The sequence below is a fragment of the Ranitomeya imitator genome, chromosome 9, assembly GCF_032444005.1.
Source record: "Ranitomeya imitator isolate aRanImi1 chromosome 9, aRanImi1.pri, whole genome shotgun sequence".
NCBI classification, from domain to species: domain Eukaryota; kingdom Metazoa; phylum Chordata; class Amphibia; order Anura; family Dendrobatidae; genus Ranitomeya; species Ranitomeya imitator.
The window spans coordinates 87,495,873-87,516,728 of NC_091290.1; the positions used below are offsets into that span (position 1 = coordinate 87,495,873).

Genomic DNA, 20,856 nt, shown 5'->3' on the forward strand with positions numbered 1-20,856 from the left:
GACCTGTGCACCATATATACCGTATGGGAATAAACATACTAGAAATGGGAGGAAACCAATATGGCTAAATAAAGCTGTAAGGGGCGCAATAAGTGACAAAGAAAGCATTTAGAGAATTAAAGGAAGTGGGTAGTGATGAGGCATTAAATGAATACAAAAAATTAAATACATTCTGTAAAAAGCAAATCAAGGCAGCAAAGATTGAGACAGAGAGACTCATTGCCAGAGAGTAAAAATAATCCCAAAATATTCTTTAACTACGTAAATAGTAAGAAACTAAAAAGGATAGTGTTGGCCCCCTTAAATAGTCTGGGTGAAATGGTGGATGAGGATAAAGCCAATATGCTAAATGACTTTTTTTCATCAGTATTTACACAAGAAAATCCCATGGCAGACAAAATGACTAGTAATATAAATTCCCAATTAAATGTCACCTGCTTAACCCAGCAGGAAGTGCGGCGGTGTCTAAAAATCACTAAAATTGACAAATCTCCGGGCCCGGATGGGCAGTCATTGATAGACCATTATTTTAATCTTTAAAGACTCCATAATAACAGGGTCTGTACCACAGGACTGGCGTATAGCAAATGTGGTGCCAATATTCAAAAAGGGGACAAAAACTGAACTCGGTAATTATAGGCCAGTAAGCTTAAAGGGACTCTGTCACCTGAATTTGGAGGGAACAATCTTCAGCCATAGGGGTGGGGTTTTCGGGTGTTTGATTCACCCTTTCCTTACCAGCTGCATGCTGGCTGCAATATTGGATTGAAGTTCATTCTCTGTCCTCCGTAGTACATGCCTGCACAAGCATGCAGCCGGCGGGTAAGGAAAGTGTGAATCAAACACCCGAAAACCCCGCCCCTATGGCTGAAGATTGTTCCTTTCAAATTTAGGTGACAGTCCCTTTAACCTCTACTGTGGGTAAAATCCTGGAGGGCATTCTAAGGGATGCTATTCTGGAGTATCTGAAGAGGAATAACCTCATGACCCAGTATCAGCACGGGTTTACTAGGGACCGTTCATGTCCGACAAATCTGATCAGCTTCTATGAAGAGGCAAGTTCCGGACTGAACCAAGGGAACCCAATGGACATAGTGTATATGGACTTTTCAAAAGCTTTTGATACGGTGCCACACAAAAGGTTGATACATAAAATGAGAATAATGGAGATAGGGGAAAATGTGTAAGTGGGTTAAGAGCTGGCTCAGGATAGGAAACAAAGGGTGTTTGTTAATGGAGCACACTCGGACTGGGTAGCGGTTAGTAGTGGGGTACCACAGGGGTTAGTATTGGGCCCTCTTTTTAACATATTTATTAATGACCTTGCAGGAGGCATTCAGAGCAGAATTTCAATATTTGCAGATGACACTAAACTCTGCAGGGTAATCAATACAGAGGACAATTTTATATTATAGGATGATTTATGTAAGCTAGAAGCTTTGGCAATGAGCTTTAATGGGAATAAATGTAAGGTCATGCACTTAAGTAGAAGTAATAAGATGTATAACTATGCGCTTAATTCTAAAACTCTGGGCAAAACGGTCAATGAAAGACCTGGGAGTATGGGTGGATGACAAACTCATATTCAGTGGCCAGTGTCGGGCAGCTGCTACAAAGGCAAATAAAATAATGGGATGCCTTAAAAGAGACATAGATGCACATGAGGAGAACATAATTTTACCTCTATACAAGTCACTAGTTCGACCACACTTAGAATACTGTGCACAGTTCTGGTCTCCGGCGTATAAGAAAGACATAGCTAAACTAGAGCGGGTGCAGAGAAGCGCGACCAAGGTTATTAGAGGACTGGGGGGTCTGCAATACCAAGATAGGTTATTACACTTGGGGCTATTTAGTTTGGAAAAGCGAAGGCTAAAGGGTGAACTTATTTTAATGTATAAATATGAGGGGACAATACAAAGGCCTTTCTGATGATCCTTTTTAATCATAGACCTAAGAAAGGGACAAGGGGGCATCCTGTTATGAACAGGTAATTCAGAACCACAATGGACATTGAAGTTCAGAGCACACAAAGTGATCTGACAATTACCAAAAACAAAGGACGAGCTCTGAGACGTGGGAACTCTGCTGACCGCAATCCCTAATCCTAACACCACACTAGAGGTAGCCGTGGATTGCGCCTAACGCTCCCTATGCAACTCGGCACAGCCTGAGAAACTAACTAGCCCTGAAGATAGAAAAATAAGCCTACCTTGCCTCAGAGAAATTCCCCAAAGGAAAAGGCAGCCCCCCACATATAATGACTGTGAGTAAAGATGAAATACAAACACAGAGATGAAATAGATTTAGCAAAGTGAGGCCCGACTTACTGAATAGACCGAGGATAGGAAAGATAGCTTTGCGGTCAACACAAAAACCTACAAACAACCACGCAGAGGGGCAAAAAGGCCCTCCGCACCGACTAACGGTACGGAGGTGCTCCCTCTGCGTCTCAGAGCTTCCAGCAAGCAAGAAAAACCAATATAGCAAGCTGGACAGAAAAAATAGCAAACAAAAATAACACAAGCAAAACTTGGCTTATGCAGGATAGACAGGCCACAGGAACGATCCAGGAGGAAGCAAGACCAATACTAGAACATTGACTGGAGGCCAGGATCAAAGCACCAGGTGGAGTTAAATAGAGCAGCACCTAACGACTTAACCTCATCACCTGAGGAAGGAAACTCAGAAGCCGCAGTACCACTCTCATCCACCAAAGGAAGCTCATAGACAGAACCAGCCGAAGTACCACTCTCGACCACAGGAGGGAGCTTGGCCACAGAATTCACAACAGCATCCTCTACGTCTGTAGCAAAGAAGGTTTAGGCATAACAGACGCGGGTTCTTTACTGTAAGAGCAGTGAGACTATGGAACTCTACCGTATGAGTGATTCATTACTTACATTTAAGAGGGGATTGGATACCTTTCTTGAAAAGTATGTTACAGGGTATATATACTAGATTCCTTGATAGGGCGTTGATCCAGGGAACTAGTCTGATTGCCGTATGTGGAGTCGGGAAGGAATTTTTTTTTTTTTCCCCAATGTGGAGTTAACTATGTGCCACATGGGGTTTTTTTTTTTTTTTTGCCTTCCTCTGGATCAGCATGTTAGGGCATGTTAGGTTAGGCTATGGGTTGAACTAGATGGACTTAGTCTTCCTTCAACCTTAATAACTATGTTACTATGTTACCTTGTGACCACTCAACACTGGAAGGAGAACCAGGGACCTGCAGGGACTGCGCCAGGAGCTGGTGAGTATTAGACAGCTGCCGCTCCCCCTTCCCTGCCGACCCCTGGGAATGACTTGAGTATAAGCTGAGAGGGGCAATTTGAGCCAAAAAAAAAATGGGCTGACATTCTCGGCTTATACTCAAGTATATACAGTAATTTACTTTTTTAAACCACAACATATGTAGTATGAATACCTAATCCGAGCACCAAATAAAGCCCCCCCCACACACAGGCCCCCACACCTACAGATTAAATAACAACCACAATACGGATTTCATCACCAGGTATCATTGTAATCAGTATAATGGTGCTGACCTGACACTGTAGGTTACTGTACACAATCCTCCTGACAGGGTCCCTTAAATCTGTTCCCTGCAGGGTCACCAATGTCTCCCATTTTCTTTTAGGGTACCGTCACACTATACGATTTACCTACGATCACGACCAGCGATATGACCTGGCCGTGATTGTAGGTAAATCGTAGTGTGGTCGCTGGGGAGCTGTCACACAGACAGCTCTCCAGCGACCAACGATGCCGAGGTCCCTGGGTAACCAGGGTAAACATCGGGTTACTAAGCGCAGTACCGCGCTTAGTAACCCGATGTTTACCCTGGTTACCAGCGTAAAAAACAAACAGTACATACTTACATTCCGGTGTCCGTCAGGTCCCTTGCCGTCTGCTTCCCGCACTCAGTGACTGCCGGCCGTAAAGTGAAAGCACAGCACAGCAGTGACGTCACCGCTGTGCTCTGCTTTCACTTTACGGCCGGCAGTCAGTGAGTGCGGGAAGCAGACGGCAAGGGACCTGACGGACACCGGAATGTAAGTATGTGCTGTTTGTTTTTGTTTTTTTTACATTTACGCTGGTAACCAGGGTAAACATCGGGTTACTAAGCGCGGTCCTGCGCTTAGGAACCCGATGTTTACCCTGGTTACAAGCGAACGCATCGCTAGATCAGTGTCACACACACCGATCTAGCGATGACAGCGGGAGATCCAGCGACGAAAGAAAGTTCCATACGATCTGCTACGACGTACGATTCTCAGCAGGATCCCTGATCGCTGCTGCGTGTCAGACACAGCGATATCGTAACGATATCGCTGGAACGTCACGAATCGTACCGTCGTAGTGATCGAAATGGCACTGTGTGACGGTACCCTTAGTCTACTTTCTATTGCTAATACAGCTGTAATCCTTAATCGCTGATTTATTGCAGTCTGTGAAATACATGCTGTTCTCTGCAGAAAAGGGAACTTGACTGTTTCTACCTAGTAAAAATGTCATTGGGTAAAATATAGATTGGCCTTTATTGAAGTGCAGAATTAAAGCTGATAACATTCCATGTCTTTAGGGACCAGTGCAGTGTAATGGCAAACAGGATGACCTTGACCTGGGGATTCCAGGCTTCTATGTCTTCATTTACCCAAATTGAGTAGCATGTGTTTTTGCCACTTAGGTTTTGTCTAGTCCCCTCTGCCCACTACCAGTAAACAAAAATTCAGATTGAAAGGGCAACACAACCTGTTCTAGCAATTGTCTGGATCCCCATTATTACAACTTCTAATGCGCAGTATCAGAATCAGAAGTTGGTTAGAACTTTATTTGCACTTGGAGTCTCTGGAAATAGGCTCTTTATAAGCCTTATACCTGAACCTGCCAATAATTTCCTTCCTGGAGTGCCCAAATGGAGATAAAATGGAATGTAGGTTGGTGATTCTCACTCTGGTGGTGACCAGTTTGCAGCACCTAGAAGTCTTTGTATGTTTCCTGCAGCTAACTGCATGGATCCATTGTGGTTTAATTGATTCCAAGTATGGTTCCAATAATCCAGTCTCCATCATAATTTTTTTTTTTTTTTTTTTTTTTGTTCCTCCAGGTCCAAACTTGAGTAACAAGCCTTTCAGAGCCACATACATTTGGAGTAGCATCATCCATGCTCTTCACACACAGGTAGAAGTGAAGAAGAGGCGGCACCACTTGAAGTCTCACCCAGACTGCTTCATCGGCTCAGATGCTGTGGACGTTATATTCTCCCATCTAGTGCAGCATAGGTATTTTGGGGATGCAGAGATCTCCCGCTCCAAAGTGGTTCGTGTGTGCCAGGCTCTCATGGACTGTAAAGAATTTGAGTCGGTGCTGACAACTTGTATGTTTGGGAAGGAGAAGAAGCGTTTGGTGTTTGAAGACAGCAGTTGCAGCCTGTACAGGTTTCTCAATGTGCCGAGTCATCTCACAGGAATGATTGAGAATGGCAATGGGCACTGTACTCCGCAGAGATACACGGGAAGGTAAGGAATGTTCTATTCTCCTTCTATACATCGGAGTTGGTCTAAATTCTACCCCCCCCCCTCCCCACCACCACACTTCCTTTCTTATCCCCGCACCTTGTGCCATGAAGGGACCATATGTTTCTGTGACTGGGTGGGGGTCTTTTTAGGAGCATTGATAATGCCAGGAGTAGATGCAGATTGCCCATATTCACAATCTTCCATACAGTCATATAATGGTTTTATCTACTTGCGTTTTAGCGCTTTAAATTATTACTATTAAATCATATTTAAGAATACATTGTTAGAAATAAAAATGTATCTAGTCAATTGGTAGGCTGAGTGCCTATTATCATCTTGTTACAATGTCCTACCATTAACCAATGCACACATTGCCTAATTAAAAGGAAGGGTTACTTTCACAGAAATCCATAGCATTGAAGTGGCTGCAATATGTCTGGTTCAGTGTTGACTGCAGTAATGTTCAACCTCTGGCAGTTGCTCCAAAGCCGGTCTGTATAGTGGCTAGATGCCTGCCATAAAACTGTTCAACTTAATTTGTTTATTCTTTATCTAGGGGTTTTCACCAAATCAATATTGAGTGCCAGAAAAGAGTACTACGGTAGATCACTGACTAAAGTAGAGTGCCTTGCGAAAATATTCGGCCCCCTGGAACTTTTCAACCTTTTCCCACATATCGTGCTTCAAACATAGATACCAAATGTAAATTTTTGGTGAAGAATCAACAAGTGGAACACAATTGTGAAGTTTAACGAAATGTATTGGTTATTTTAAATTTTTGTGGAAATTCAAAAACTGAAAATTGGGGTGTGCAATATTATTCGACCCCTCTAACTTAATACTTTGTTGCGCCGCCTTTTGCTGCGATTACTGCCGCAAGTCGCTTCGGGTTTGTCTCTATCAGTTTTGTACATCGACAGACTGAAATTCTTGCCCATTCTTCCTTTGCAAACAGCTCAAGCTCAGTGAGGTTTAATAGATAGTTTGTGAACAGCAGTTTTCAGCTCTTTCCACAGATTCTCGATTGGATTGAGGTCTGGACTTTGACTTGGCCATTCTAACACCTGGATTTGTTTTTGTGAACCATTCCATTATAGATTTTGCTTTGTTTGGGATCATTGTCTTGTTGGAAGACAAATCTCCGTCCAGTCTAAGGTCTTTTGCAGACTCCTCCAACAGGTTTTCTTCAAGCATGGTCCTCTATTTGGCTCCATCCATCTTCCCATCAATTTTAACCATCTTCCCTGTCCCTGCTGAAGAAAAGCGGGCCCAAACCATGATGCTGCCACCACCATGTTTGACAGTGGGGATGGTGTGTTCAGGGTCATGAGCTGTGTTGCCTTTACGCCAAACATATCGTTTGGCATTGTTGCCAAAGTTCGATTTTTGGTTTCATCTGACCAGAGAACTTTCTTCCACATGTTTGGTGTGTCTCCTAGGTGGCTTGTTGCAAACTTTAAACAACACTTTTTTCTTTGGGAAATGGCTTTCTTCTTGCCACTCTTCCAACAGAACCCCGAGATTATCACAGAGCAGGTGCATTTATACGGAGACTTGACTACACACAGGTGGATTACATTTGATCATTCAGAGATCCACAATGAACTTCTGGAGTGAGTTTGCTGCACTGAAAGTAAAGGGGCCGAATAATATTGCACCCCCCACTTTTCAGTTTTTGAATTTCCACAAATATTTAAAATAACCAATACATTTCGTTCAACCTCACAATTGTTCCACTTGTTGATTCTTCACCAAAAATTTACATTTGTTATCTTTGTTTGAAAAAAGGTTGAAAAGTTCCAGGGGGCCGAATACTTTCACAAGGCACTGTGTATGGTCCAGATAGGCATTTGACATAAGAGGCCAACAAATTACTACTTGTCTGTTATTTGGAACAGAGTGAAAATAACCCTGTTATGACTGTCTCCCTACTGCAGAGGTTGACGCCCTAAAACCTGCGCTGATGGCACCCCCACTCACGTCTACTCTCCCTGTTAAGCCCGATTAGGTCCTAAAGTGAAAAGGGTAGGACAGTGTAAAGGCAACAGACATGAGAATGAAGTACAGTATTGGGTTTGGAATATCTCAAATATTAAAAATGGTGGGGGTTGTCAGAGTACAGTTTGATCCAATCACTTTTATAACTGATACTTCAAAAGGCCCCAGTGGGAGACACCAAGGGTAACTTCTTGCCCCCAATCAATGGGTGTGACAATTGGTCCAAACCGGCATAAAGATAAAGTTCTCCTCCAGGCATCAACGAATATTGAGTAACCTCCCTATTATCTCAGGAGTTATGAAGCACTTTAATGTCCAGACTCCAAAAGTTAAGGCCCCTTCACATTAAGCGACGCTGCAGCGATACCGACAACGATCCGGATCGCTGCAGCGTCGCTGTTTGGTCGCTGGAGAGCTGTCACACAGACAGCTCTCCAGCGACCAACGATCCCGAAGTCCCCGGTAACCAGGGTAAACATCGGGTAACTAAGCGCAGGGCCGCGCTTAGTAACCCGATGTTTACCCTGGTTACCAGCGTAAAAGTAAAAAAAACAAATACTACATACTTACCGCTGTCTGTCCCCGGCGCTCAGCTTCTTTGCACTCCTCCTGTACTGGCTGTGAGCACAGCGGCCGGAAAGCAGAGCGGTGACGTCACCGCTCTGCTTTCTGGCTGACCGCTCACAGACAGTACAGGAGGAGTGCAGAGCACAGCGCCGGGGACAGGCAGCGGTAGGTAAGTATGTAGTGTTTGTTTTTTTTACTTTTACGCTGGTAACCAGGGTAAACATCGGGTTACTAAGCGCGGCCCTGCGCGTAGTTACCCGATGTTTACTTTGGTTACCAGTGAAGACATCGCTGGATCGGTGTCACACACGCCGATCCAGCGACGAAATAAAGTTCTGGACTTTGTTCAGCGACCAACGATCTCCCAGCAGGGGCCTGATCGTTGGTCGCTGTCAAACATAACGATTTCCTTAACGATATCGTTGCTACGTCACAAAAAGCAACGATATCGTTAACGATATCGTTATGTGTGAAGGTACCTTTACACTCCGCTGGGGTGTTATCCCCAGTACCGAAAACAGTGCGGAACAGGACAATATTCCTGTGTTTAAAAAAAAACAAAAAAAAAACAGGATAATAAGCTTGTAACTTCTGAATATGTACAGGGGGTTCAAGATGGAACCCTTAAAAAGCACCATTCCATTGACAGGACAAGGCTTCGTAATGGTGACCATAGATCTCTGGGATGCATCCCTCTTACTCAACACATCGAAGATATCTGAGGTTTGCAGTAGCTGAGAGTTCAAATACATCACAATCAATTCAATGTCTTCCTGTTCACTATTTCTTCGGCACCACAGGTCTTCACCAAAATAATGGTGGAGATGATGGCATCCACTCGGAACAAAAATATCAATATCTGTATCGTGCCGTGCCTTACCTACACGACCTGTTGCTGCTCATAGGCCAATCAGAAACTGTCCTCGAAGGCCACATAAATAACGAGAAGTTCTGGGTCGTCTTACATCTTTGGAATGGTCAAAAATCCAATCTGGTTCCATTCACTAGGAGACTGTTCTTGGGGAATAATGTTAGACTCACAAGACCAGATGTCTCAGCTGCCAAAGGCAAAACAAATCCTGATAGTCCAAGATAACAGCCTTATGGGATCGAAGAATAATATCCCCCAGGTCAGCAATGTCAGCACTAGGGTTCATGATTTCCTGCATCCCAGCGGTAGCTTGGGCTCAGGCCCACACAAGATGTTTGCAATCCCACATTCTATCTTGCTGGGATTGTGCCCCATGGTCCCTGGGCAAAACTATTTACTTGCCAGGCTGAGTAAGAGCCTACCTTGGCTGGTGGCTCAACACAAAGAACTTTAGCAGGGGAGTAGCCTGGAATCAGAATCCCCTATCAACTGTCACAACAGATGCCAGTGGAAGAGGATGGGGAGCCACGTTCTCCCATTCCACATTCCGGGGGATATGGTCCCGAGATCAATCTTTGCTCTTCCAACTTCAGGGAGTTGAAGGTGGTAGAGGAGAGACTAAAAGCTGCAGTGGACTTGGTAAAAGGGACCCATATAAAAGTATATTTGGGCAATATCGCCACAGTGGTTCTGTGGCACCAAGGGAGCGCGAAACCCAAAAGACTGAAGGCAATTTTCAAGAAGGGTTTTTATTTGGGAAGAACCACACCTGCTCCCTGTCTGCATTCCATCTAAAAAGTCTACCAATGTTCAAGCAGACTTCCTCAGCAGGAAGACTACACCCAGGAGAACCGAGCCTAGATGAGTGTTTCAGGTGTTAATAGAAAAATGGGTTGCTACTTGTTTAGATACAATAGCGGACAAATGCTTTTCTCTAGACCTGAATGACACATGAATAGCAGTGGATGCTTTCTCCCACTGCTGGACCTTCAAGTTGACATATTCCCTTTCTTCAATTCCTCTCCTAGGAAAAATGTTGCAGAAAATCGGGAGAGACAAAACAAAGACTATACTAGTGGCTCTTCATTGACCAAGAAAAAGCTGGTTTGGTGCTCTGATCAATTTAATGGTAGATGGCCTGCTGGTTTTTCCTCAAAACGGCAACCTTCTCCACCAGGGGCTGACATGTCACCCAGATCCTCAAGCCTTACAGCTTGCAGCCTGGCTTCTGAATCCATCATCCTAAAGGATAGAGGTTTCTCTAAGGTGGTAAAAAACACTTCAAGGAAGCAGGAAACCAATCTATAACTAGATATGGAAAACCTTCATATCCTGGTGCGGTTCGAACCCGCACAATTATTTTACATCCAAATGTGGCGCAAATCCTTTTTTCCAGTACGTCCCTCCTGACAGCACCACCAGGAGGTTGTCCTTCTTATTTTTGATAGGGACAGGAAACACACAAGAGGTTAAATAGCCCCTCTCCACTTCCTCCCCTTACTGTTGTTCCTGTCCCTATTAGGGACAGACACAGAGGAGCGTTGGCGCGGCTTACCGTGCCGAAGATTCCAATAGCCGATTGAGCAGGGCTCCCGGAGCGGCTTCATCCCTCTCTTGAGGGCTCTGAACAGCGGAGGACGCTGACTCCGCAGGATCGCCCTGATACCAAGGGAGGTCCCTCAGCGCGGGTTGAGCTTTCTGCTCCCATCTTGGCGCACCCCTCTCCAGAGGGCTCTACACCTCCCAGCTGTACCCGGTCCATGCCGGCGGTGATAGGACCGAAGTGAGCTGCGTCCTGGTGCAGGTCGTGTCTCTGTGCGCGCTGCGTCATCGAGTGCGCCACAGCCCTAAGCGGCCTGTTGACTTCCCGTGACGTTCCTGGGCAGCGAACCTCGTGGTTATCGACGGGGACGCCGAAAGCACAGCCTTTGACTGTTATGCAGCCCGGTGGGGGTTCCCACCCATGGATTAGTGGGTGTTCCAGGAATCCGCAGTCATCAGGAAGAGATCACCTGCAGCTGAGCTCAGGAGGACAAGTCAGATGATTTGAAGGCAGGTAAAATAACCTATTTAACCTCAAACACCTGGCAGCACACTGATCCTAGAGAGATGGAGGGTGCAGATCGTCCAGATATCCAGTCCTCGGAGCTCGCCCCTGTACATGTAAGTTATACATAAGGGGATCGCCTCACATCGCCAGTCACACAAGCTATAGTGCGTGTCTTTTTCAGGATAAAGAGGCGTCTAAGCATCCAGCAACAGTCCAAAAACGCAAAACGAGTAAATGCCCTCTATGCTCTAATAGACTGCCAGAAGGACATACGAACAAAGTGTGTGATAGCTGTATGGCAGGACTGCTTAAAGGAGAACAGGCCTCCTTTATGGACCGTATCAAAACTATGATTAGGGAGGAAGTACAGTCCACAGTATCGGCACTAATACCAGCCGATTAGCCCCCCCCCCACCACCCTAAAAGACCTAGGTGGGAACAGGATCTTAGTCTCTTAGTTCAGAAGAGGGTGAGCTTTCAGCTTACTCCATATCTGACTCTATGGAAGGCGAATGCTCTTCAAATGTCCTCCCAGAAGAAATAAATAAATATCTATTCTCTTCTGAGCACACGGACACGCTACTGTAGGCCGTTAGAAATACCATGAAGGTAGAAGACTCCACAGAACCCCTTACGGTCCAAGACTAGATGTTTGGTGGGCTCAGAGCTTGCAGGAACAGTGTTTCCTGTGAATCACTACATTCAAGAAATGATCTTGGAAGAATGGGCCGATGTAGGGAAGAAACTGATAGTCCCAAGAGACTTTAAATATCGTTTACCTTTTGATCCAGAGACCAAAATTTGGGAATCTGTACCTAAAGTGGATATACCTGTAGCCAAGGTCTCAAAAGACCGCCATTCCATTTGAGGATTCCTTGGGTCTCAAAGACCCTATGGACAAAAGATCGGAAGATCTCCTCCAAGAAGGCCTGGGAAGCTTCAGCCGCCATCATGAAAACAAATATTGCAGCCACCTCAGTTGCCAGATCAATGTCGCTGTGGGTAGAAAAATTAGAAACCCAAATTAATAAGACTTCCAGAGATGAAATCTTGAAGTCTTTACCACTCCTGAAGATGGCGACAGACTTTATGGCCGATGCGTCGGCAGAATCAGTCCGGTTCGCTGCAAGAAACAACGCTTAATCTAACGCAGCAAGAAGAGCTCTATGGCTCAGATCATGGTCGGGTGATACGCAGTCAAAAAGCAAACTGTGTTCAATACCCTTCTCTGGCCTTCATGTCTTCGGTCCAGTATTGGACGAATTGCTTGAGAAAGCGGCAGATAAGAAGGGCTTCCCTGAAGAAAAACCAAAGAACACACCGTCCTTTTGTCAGACTCTGTCCCATCCTAGACAAGACTATAGAGGGAAAGGTAAAGGTGGAAGATGGAGCTACCCGAAAGGGGGTAGAGGCAGAGGTACCTTTCAGGATCAGAAGTGAAGAACCAACAAACAATGACGCCAACTTAGTGGGTGGAAGACTTCAGTACTTCCTACAGGGTTGGAAAAACATCACTCAACCCATGGATCTTAAGTTTGATAGAACGGGGGTACAAAATAGAATTCAGCCAAACACCTCCCAGAAGATTTTGCCTAACTCAGACCCAGTCATTATCGGTTCATCAGACTTCTAAAGGATATTCAGGAACTTATCCAGATAAAAGCCATCATTCCAGTACCCCATTCCGAGAGGTTCAAAGGACATTATTCAAGTCAGTTCTCCATAAAGAAACCAGGCGGGGAATACCATACAATTATAAACCTAAAACCTTTAAATCGATCAGTAGCTTACAAACAGTTCAAGATGAAATCCATCAAGACTGTAATACCTCTAATCCAGAAGGGATCAGTAATGAGCACATTAGATCTAAAAAGTGCCTACTACCAGGTTCCCATCTCCACTCCACACCAATAGTATCTCAGATTTGCCATAAAAGACAGAGATGACATTCTACATTATCAGTTCACGTGCCTGCCATTCGGCCTCTCGTCTGCTCCCAGAATATTCACCAAACTCATGGCGGAAGTGATGGCCTTTTTAAGAGAAAACGAGATCATCATCCCTTATCTGGACGACATCCTGCTTATAGCAGACTCACTCAACAGATGGAGCAGAACTTATCAACAATGATGTCGCTCTTAAAAAGCCTAGGATGGCTAATAAATCTAAAAAATAATCAGACCTCAGACCCGAAACAAGGAAATTATTCCTTGGAGTGATCCTAGACTCAGTTCAGGAACATGCATACCTCCCGCATCACAAGCAGGAGTCATTCAAAAAAGAGTTTATAACATTGCAGAAGCAAAAGCAAACATCCATAAGAAAGGCCATGTGGGTACTGGGCTTAATGACCTCATGAATTTCCAGTGTTCAGTGGAGTCAATATCACTCAAGACCCCTGCAGCAAGAAATTCTCACGTTGGGACGGCAGAGATGTAACTCTGGACAAAAAAGTGCGCTTATCCCTAGACGCAAAGCGTTCACTGTCATGGTGGACCATAACAAAATCTCGAGAAAGGAAGGCCTTGGAGAAAATCTCCGTGTATAAGCATCACTACGGATGCAAGCCTCAGTGGCTGGGGAGCCCACATAAAGAACTACTCTCAAGGGACTTGGCCTGCATCAGTACGAAGCAGGTCTTCAAATTACAGAGAACTCAGGGCAGTCTGGGAAGCCTTAACATTCCAGGAAAAATTAAAAGGCCAACACATTTGTGTCTTTTTGGACAATTCAACGACCGTAGCCTTTCTATTTCATCAAGGAGGTCCAAAACATTGTTACCTACAGGACCTGTCATACAATATTCTCCTGGGCAGAACAGTCAGATCAATAACGGCAGTTCATGTGTGAGGCACTGAAAACCAGGTAGCAGACTTTCTAAGCAGACAGAAATTATGCCCCACAGAATGGTCCTTAAAGGAGGAAATCTTCCTCCAGCTAACCCAACATTGGGGCTTCCCGGAGGTAGATGTGTTCGCCTCAAGGAAGAATACAAAGACACAAAGATTCTTTTTGCTGAATCCAGGAGACAGACCATCAGGAATAGACTCACTGGCTCAGAACTGGGACATGAAATTGACTTACGCTTTTCTTCCGTTGGCTCTAATACCGAGGGTATTGAGAGAGATCCAGGAGAACCAGACATCAGGTATCTTGATAGTCCCATACTGGCCCAAAAGGAGCTGGTTTCCTCTACTGAAATGGATGTCCTTGGAGGATCCAATCCATCTACCAGCAGTGCCAGACCTGTTATCTCAGGGCCCCGTAGTTCATCAGAACCCGGGTCTACTATAATTAACAGCATGGATCCTGAAAAAGAGATCCTAAGATCAAAATGCCTCTCAGAACCGGCCATTGCCACTATCCAAAACAGTAGGAAACCTGTAACTTCCACAATATACAGGAAAATATGGAGAAAGTTCTGCTCCCAGAGTATGGCTCCTGTATCTGTCTCTCAAGGTCCAGACATTCCAAAAATTCTAGACTTTCTCCAGTCGTGCTTTGATAAAGGACTAAGGCCTAGTGCATTGAAGGTACAAATATCAGCCCTCAGTTCCTTCTGACTTCCAGCTAGCCTCCCATCCATGGATAGTGAGGTTTGTCAAGGCCATTCAGAGACTTAGGCCTACAATTCGCAGTTCAGTGCCTCCCTGGGATCTAAACCTGGTCTTGAATGAACTCTGTAAGGAACCATATGAGCCATTAGCTCAAGAAGATTTAAGAGCTGTAACCTCTTAAAGCTCTCTTCCTAGTGGCAATAACTTCAGCGCGACGTATCGGTGAGCTCCAATCTTTATCCATTAAGGATCCATACTTAAAGGTCCAGGATGATTGTATCATCCTTAAACTAGACCCTGGGTTCCTTCCTAAAGTAGTCTGACTTCCATAGAAGTCAAGAAATTGTTCTGCCTACATTCTGCCAAAACTTCAATAATGTCAGAGCAATCTCTTCATGCTTTAGATGTCAAAAGGACAATTCTACACTACTTGGAGATCACAAATGATTGGTGAATTGACTCCAACCTCTTCATCCAGATGGCCGGAAGAAAAAGGGAAGAAAGCATCCAAAGCTACTCTAGCTAGATGGATTAAGTCTACCATCACGGCAGCCTACATCTCGGCAGGGAGAACCCCTCCAGAAAGCCTCAAGGCACATTCGCTGAGAGCAATCTCGGCCTCATGGGCAGAAAGCGCCATGGCTTCTATGGATCAAATATGCAAAGCTGCAACATGGTCAAGATCAAATACTTTCTGTAGACATTATAAATTAGATGTAACAGTAACCCAACAGACTACATTTGGGAGGAAAGTCCTCAAAGCTGTAATCCCGCCCTAAAAAATAGGAGTTTTGTTATTTCTCCTGGTGGTGCTGTCAGGAGGGACGTCCTGGAAAGTAGGAATTAGTCCTACCAGTTAGATTGTTTCCAGGAGTCCATGACAGCATCCCTTATATACCCTCCCTTGAGTTCCTGTCTGATATGTGATGTAAACATGTGTAGAGGAATTTCAATAAAATAGAGTTGCATCCATCCTGGTGTGGTACTTAAAAAAATCAGAGGGGTGGAGGTGGGGAGGGACTATTTAACCTCTTCTTATCCTTGATCGGGACAGGAAACACAGAAGGACAACCTCCTGGTGGTGCTGTCATGATGGACTCCTGGAAACAATCTTACCGGTAGTACTAATTCCTACTTTCTCTAGTCGCCTTCCACAACTGCATATGGAGGTTGTCTCTTTGCCCTGATGGGGAACAGGAAATAGAGAGGTTAAAAAGACCTCCCACTTGCCAGTCTTTCCTGTTCCCCATGGGACAGGGAGAGGTTCCATGTGCTGTAGTGGCCGGCGACTGCAGTACCTTGTGCAGGCTTTGCCTGTGTAGCCAAGCAGCTGGTAGTCGCTCCTCTTCCGGTGCTGCTCCCGTCGTCCCGTGTGTGGGTACCTTGGGACTCCTCCTGGCCTTCCTGCTCCCCCAAGAGGGCAAAGCAGGCCAGGGATCCCCAGCGGGCTCTTCTAAGTTTCCTGGCTTCTCCCCCTCCGTGCTCGGCGTTCCGGAAGTGACATCAGCAGGTCCATGCGCGTCACTTCCGGTTCTTACAGGAGCGCATAGACTTCTGGGTTTCGACGGCCGGCGTGTCAGGCCTGCATTAGCGGCGTCTGACTCATGGACCCAGGAGGGGGAGAGGGAGTGTATCACGCTGGAGGCAGGTGCTGGTGATGAATCTCCATAAAAATCCTGCAGAAGTCACCACAGAGGTAAGACTGAAACGCCCTCAGTATGGATGGCACTTCATGCCCTGCGTCTGCAGAGCCCAGTGTTGCCCCTGCTACAGTGAGTTTATGCAGGGGTTGGGTCCAGGAGGTAGTTGATAATTAGGGGGATCCTCTGTCCTCACTCCTCTCCCTTTCATTTTAGGGAGAAAAGTCTGCCCCCAAAGCTGCCTATAGGAAGAAGTGCTCGGACTGTAATGCCAAATTCCCTCTATGGGATAAAAAAAACTGCCAGCCATGCACTGACAGAGATGGTTGCTTGGCTTTCACTATCCTATTAGATGAAATACGCTCTCTCGTAAAACAGGAAGTGCAATCTTCCTTCGCAGCTTTTAGGCTACGTTCACATTAGCGTTTTGCGTGTTTGCGTCGGGCGACGCAGCGGCGACGCATGCGTCATGCGCCCCTATATTTAACATGGGGGACGCATGTGTTTTTGTGTGATGCGTGTTTTTTTTTGCCGCAAGCTTCGGGCCAAGAAAACGCAACAAGTTGCATTTTTCTTGCGTCCAAATTTCGGCAAAAAACGACGCATGCGTCGCAAAACGCAGCATTTTTGCGTGCGTTTTCATTTGCGATGTGCGTTGCGTCGCCGACGCAGCGGGGCACAACGCAAATGTGAGCGTAGCCTTAAGGTACCTTCACACATAACGATATCGTTGCTTTTGGTGACGTTGCAACGATATCGTTAAGGAAATCGCTATGTGTGACAGCGACCAACGATCAGGCCCCTGCTGTGCCATCGTTGGTCGCTGAACAAAGTCCAGAACTTTATTTCGTCGCTGGATCGGCGTGTGTGACACCGATCCAGCGATGTCTTCACTGGTAACCAGGGTAAACATCGGGTAACTAAGCGCAGGGCCGCGCTTGGTAACCCGATGTTTACCCTGGTTACCATCCTAAAAGTAAAAAAAACAAACAGTACATACTTACCTACCGCTGTCTGTCCCCGGCGCTGTGCTCTGCACTCCTCCTGTACTGACTGAGCGTCGGTCAGCCGGAAAGCAGAGCGGTGACGTCACCGCTCTGCTTTCCGGCCGCTGTGCTCACAGCCAGTACAGGAGGAGTGCAGAGAAGCAGAGCGCCGGGGACAGACAGCGTTAGGTAAGTATGTACTGTTTTTTTTTACTTTTAGGATGGTAACCAGGGTAAATATCGGGTTACTAAGCGCGGCCCTGCGGTTAGTTACCCGATGTTTACCCTGGTTACCGGCATCGTTGGTCGCTGGAGAGCGGTCTGTGTGACAGCTCTCCAGCGACCAAACAGCGACGCTGCAGCGATCCGGATCGTTGTCGGTATCGCTGCAGCGTCGCTTAATGTGAAGGGGCCTTTACTCCTGCACCCCCACCTCCGCCACCACATTCTCCAGCTAAAGAGGTAAATGCATATCGTGGACTCTGACTCTGAATCAGACCTCTCATACCTTGTCCGCTGGTTTTGAGGATCTTGTTTCACCTTTTTTCAATATATTCCGAGGAGGACCTAGTGTCCGCTGTTCATAACACTATGGGACTGGAGGAGGAATCTGAACCTGTCCATCCAGGATCAAATGTTTGGTGGGCTTAGATCGGAGAAAAGGTTGGGGTTCCCGGTACACGCTAACATCCTTAGCATGATGGATCAGAAATGGGAACTACCAGAGAAACGCCTCAGCACCCCCTCGGAAATGAAACATAGATTTCCTCTGGAGGGTGAATTTAAGTGGGACACTCCCAGGGTTGATGTTCAGGTGGCTAGAGTTGCCAAAAGAACCTCGCTCCCCTTTGAGGATTCTTCACAACTGAAGGATCCCATGGACAGGAAACTTGAGGCTCCTAAAAAAAGTAATGGGAAACTTCTACATCTGTCTTGAAGGCTAATATCACCTCCACTTGTGTAGCTAGGGCCCTCTCCTGCTGGCTAGAAAAATTGGAAACCCATATCTGAGTACCTCAAGAGGTGAGATGTTGGACTCTCTTCCTATTCTTCATAAAGCTACTGGTTTCCTGGCAGACACTTCTCTGGAATCTGTTAGTTGCCGCCAGGTCTCTAGTGCTTTCCAACTCTGCCAGAAGAGCTCTGGCTCAAAATGTGGAGCAGTGATATTACTTCTAAAGCCAAGCTGTGTGACATACCCTTTAAAGGAGAATATTTCTTTGGTCCGGCACTAGACTACATTCTAGACAAAGCTACTGACAAGAAAAAAGCACTCCCGGAGCAGAAACCTCCTAGGAAACGTTTTTGTTTTTTTTTTGTGCCTCAGTCTCAGCCCGCTCAAGCAAGAGGTAAGGGCAAGACCGGGAGATGGAGCTATGCAAAGGGTAGGGGAAAAAATATTTTTGTCCCGCAGCAGCAGCAATCCTAACAGGCCAAACAATGGTGGGGGAAGACTCTCAAGATATGCCGGTCCGTGGGAAAACATCACCAGTTCCCACTAGGTCCTCAATGTTATCAAAGAGGGCCTATTGATATACCCCCCCCCCCTCCCAGGTCTTAAGATCACTTCCCTTCCAACTTCAAAAGATCACAACTTGTTATTGGGTCTCAGGGATCTTGTAAAATCAGACGTGATCTCCCCAGTTCCACAATCAGAATGGGGGCTAGGACATTATTCCCGATGTATTTCTGGTACCCAAACCGTCAGGCGACGTTCATATCATTATAAATCTACAGGGTCTGAACCAACATGTGAAATACCGCAAGTTCAAGATGGAGTCTGTAAGATCAGCCATTCCTCTGATAGGGCATCACTCCTTTATGGCAACCATCGACTTAAAGGATGCGTATTTCCACATTCCAATCCACTCGAGACACAGAAAATATCTCAGGTTTGTGGTACAGGGGATTCGTCAAGTGGACCACGATCCGTTCAGTCCTTCCTTTTGGCATCTCATGAGTGCCGAGTCTTCTCCAAGGTAATGGCAGAGGTAGTGTCATTTATCTGGAGACAAGGTGTCTGTATAGTGCCATATCTGGACTACCTCCTGATAGTAGCTCCCACCGAGATTATCCTGATATCCCACGTGTCAACCACTTTAAAGATATTGAGGTCTCTGGGTTGGATTCCAAATCTAAAAAAATCCCAGCTTCAACCCTCCAAAACCAGAAAATTTTTGGGAGTACTCCTGGATTCTGCAAAACAATGTCCTTTCTTCCAGACGACCACAGGCTACCATTAGTAGCAAAGGTCAAAAAATTCAGAGATGAGATCTCCTACACTCAGAGACAATGTCGCTCTTAGGCTCCATGACAGCCTGTATATAGTCGGTGGCCTGGGCACAAGCCCACTCAAGAATCCTTCAAGCTCACATTCTAGACAAATGGGATGGTCGTCCTGGTACCTTGTTCAAAAGGATTCACACACCAGGTTGAGTAAGTCTCATGGACATGGTGGATGAATTCCAAAAACCTCCTTAAAGGTGTAAGCTGGATTCAGGTTCTGCTAACCACTACCACATCAGATGCCAGCAGGAGGGGCTGTGGAGCCATGATAAACCATGTTCCTTTCCAAGGTCTTTGGGATCAGTTGATCAGAGGGAAATCTTCCACGGCATGGAGTTCTCTGAAATTTGCAGAAGCTGTTGGCAGCACGTCGTCAGATTTCTAGACAACACATCCAGATATATTCAGACAACATGACCACGGTAGCTCATATCAAACACCAAGGCAGTACAAAATTCAACAGCCTAAAGACTTCCGCTCGAATATTCTGTTGGGCCGAAAAACACCTACTGTCCCTGACTGCAGTTCACTTGAAAGGTTCAGGCAGATTATCGAAGTCGCCAGGACATTCACCCGGGCGAATGGAGCCTGAACTATCGGACCTTCAAGATGTTGGTACACAGGTGGGGTCTTCCAGAAGTCGCCCTTTTTGCCTCTCGCCAAAACGCAAGTCGATACCTTTTCCTTGAACCCAAGAGACAATCCTAGAGGAGTGGATGCCTTAGTCCAGAGTTGGGATTTTCACCTTGCTTACGCGTTTCCACCAATCCCAATTTTTGCAAAGGTTCTACGGAAGATTCGAGTGGACCAGACCCAGACTAGATTGATAGCCCCCCTATGGCCCAAACGAAGTTGGTTCAATCTGATCACTCAGCTACAGGTGGACGGGCCAGTAATGTTACCAGTAAGATGACCTCCTCTCTCAGGGACCTATTCTCCACTTAGACCTTCAGAGATGGAATCTAGCGGCGTGGTTACTGAAGCCCAGGTGCTGAACGCAAAAGGGTTATCAAACCCAGTTATATCTACCCAGCAAAGATCCAGGAAACCAGTAACAAACGCCATCTACAATAAAGTCTGGAAAGTTCTCATCCTTTTGTCTACCCAACCTTCCAGACCCTCTCAAACCAAATATATCTCGAATTCTAGATTCCTTACAAAAAGGCTTCGAGATCGGTCTTAGACCTAGTACTCTGAACTGAAGGTCCAGGTCTCTGCACTCAGCGCGGTCTTTGACCAAGATCTAGCAGGTCATCGCTGGATCAAAAGATTTTTGATCCCAAGCTATCAGAATGAACCCTAAACAGATTATAGTTCCTCCATGGGATCTCAGCGTGGTACTCCAGGGGCTTGCAGGTCCACCCTTTGAACCTTGTCTT

At 45.9% G+C, this 20,856-nt stretch overlaps 1 protein-coding gene across 1 annotated transcript in view; it reads left to right on the forward strand.

The window, feature by feature from the left end:
- The window catches only part of DEPDC7 (DEP domain containing 7), a 101,055-nt gene that overhangs the window by 41,409 nt on the left and 38,790 nt on the right, over window positions 1-20,856 (forward strand). Inside the window, exon 2 of the mRNA XM_069739152.1 lies at window positions 5,111-5,522. Coding sequence (XP_069595253.1) covers window positions 5,111-5,522 — 412 coding nt within the window. The remainder of the gene's footprint in view (window positions 1-5,110; window positions 5,523-20,856) is intronic.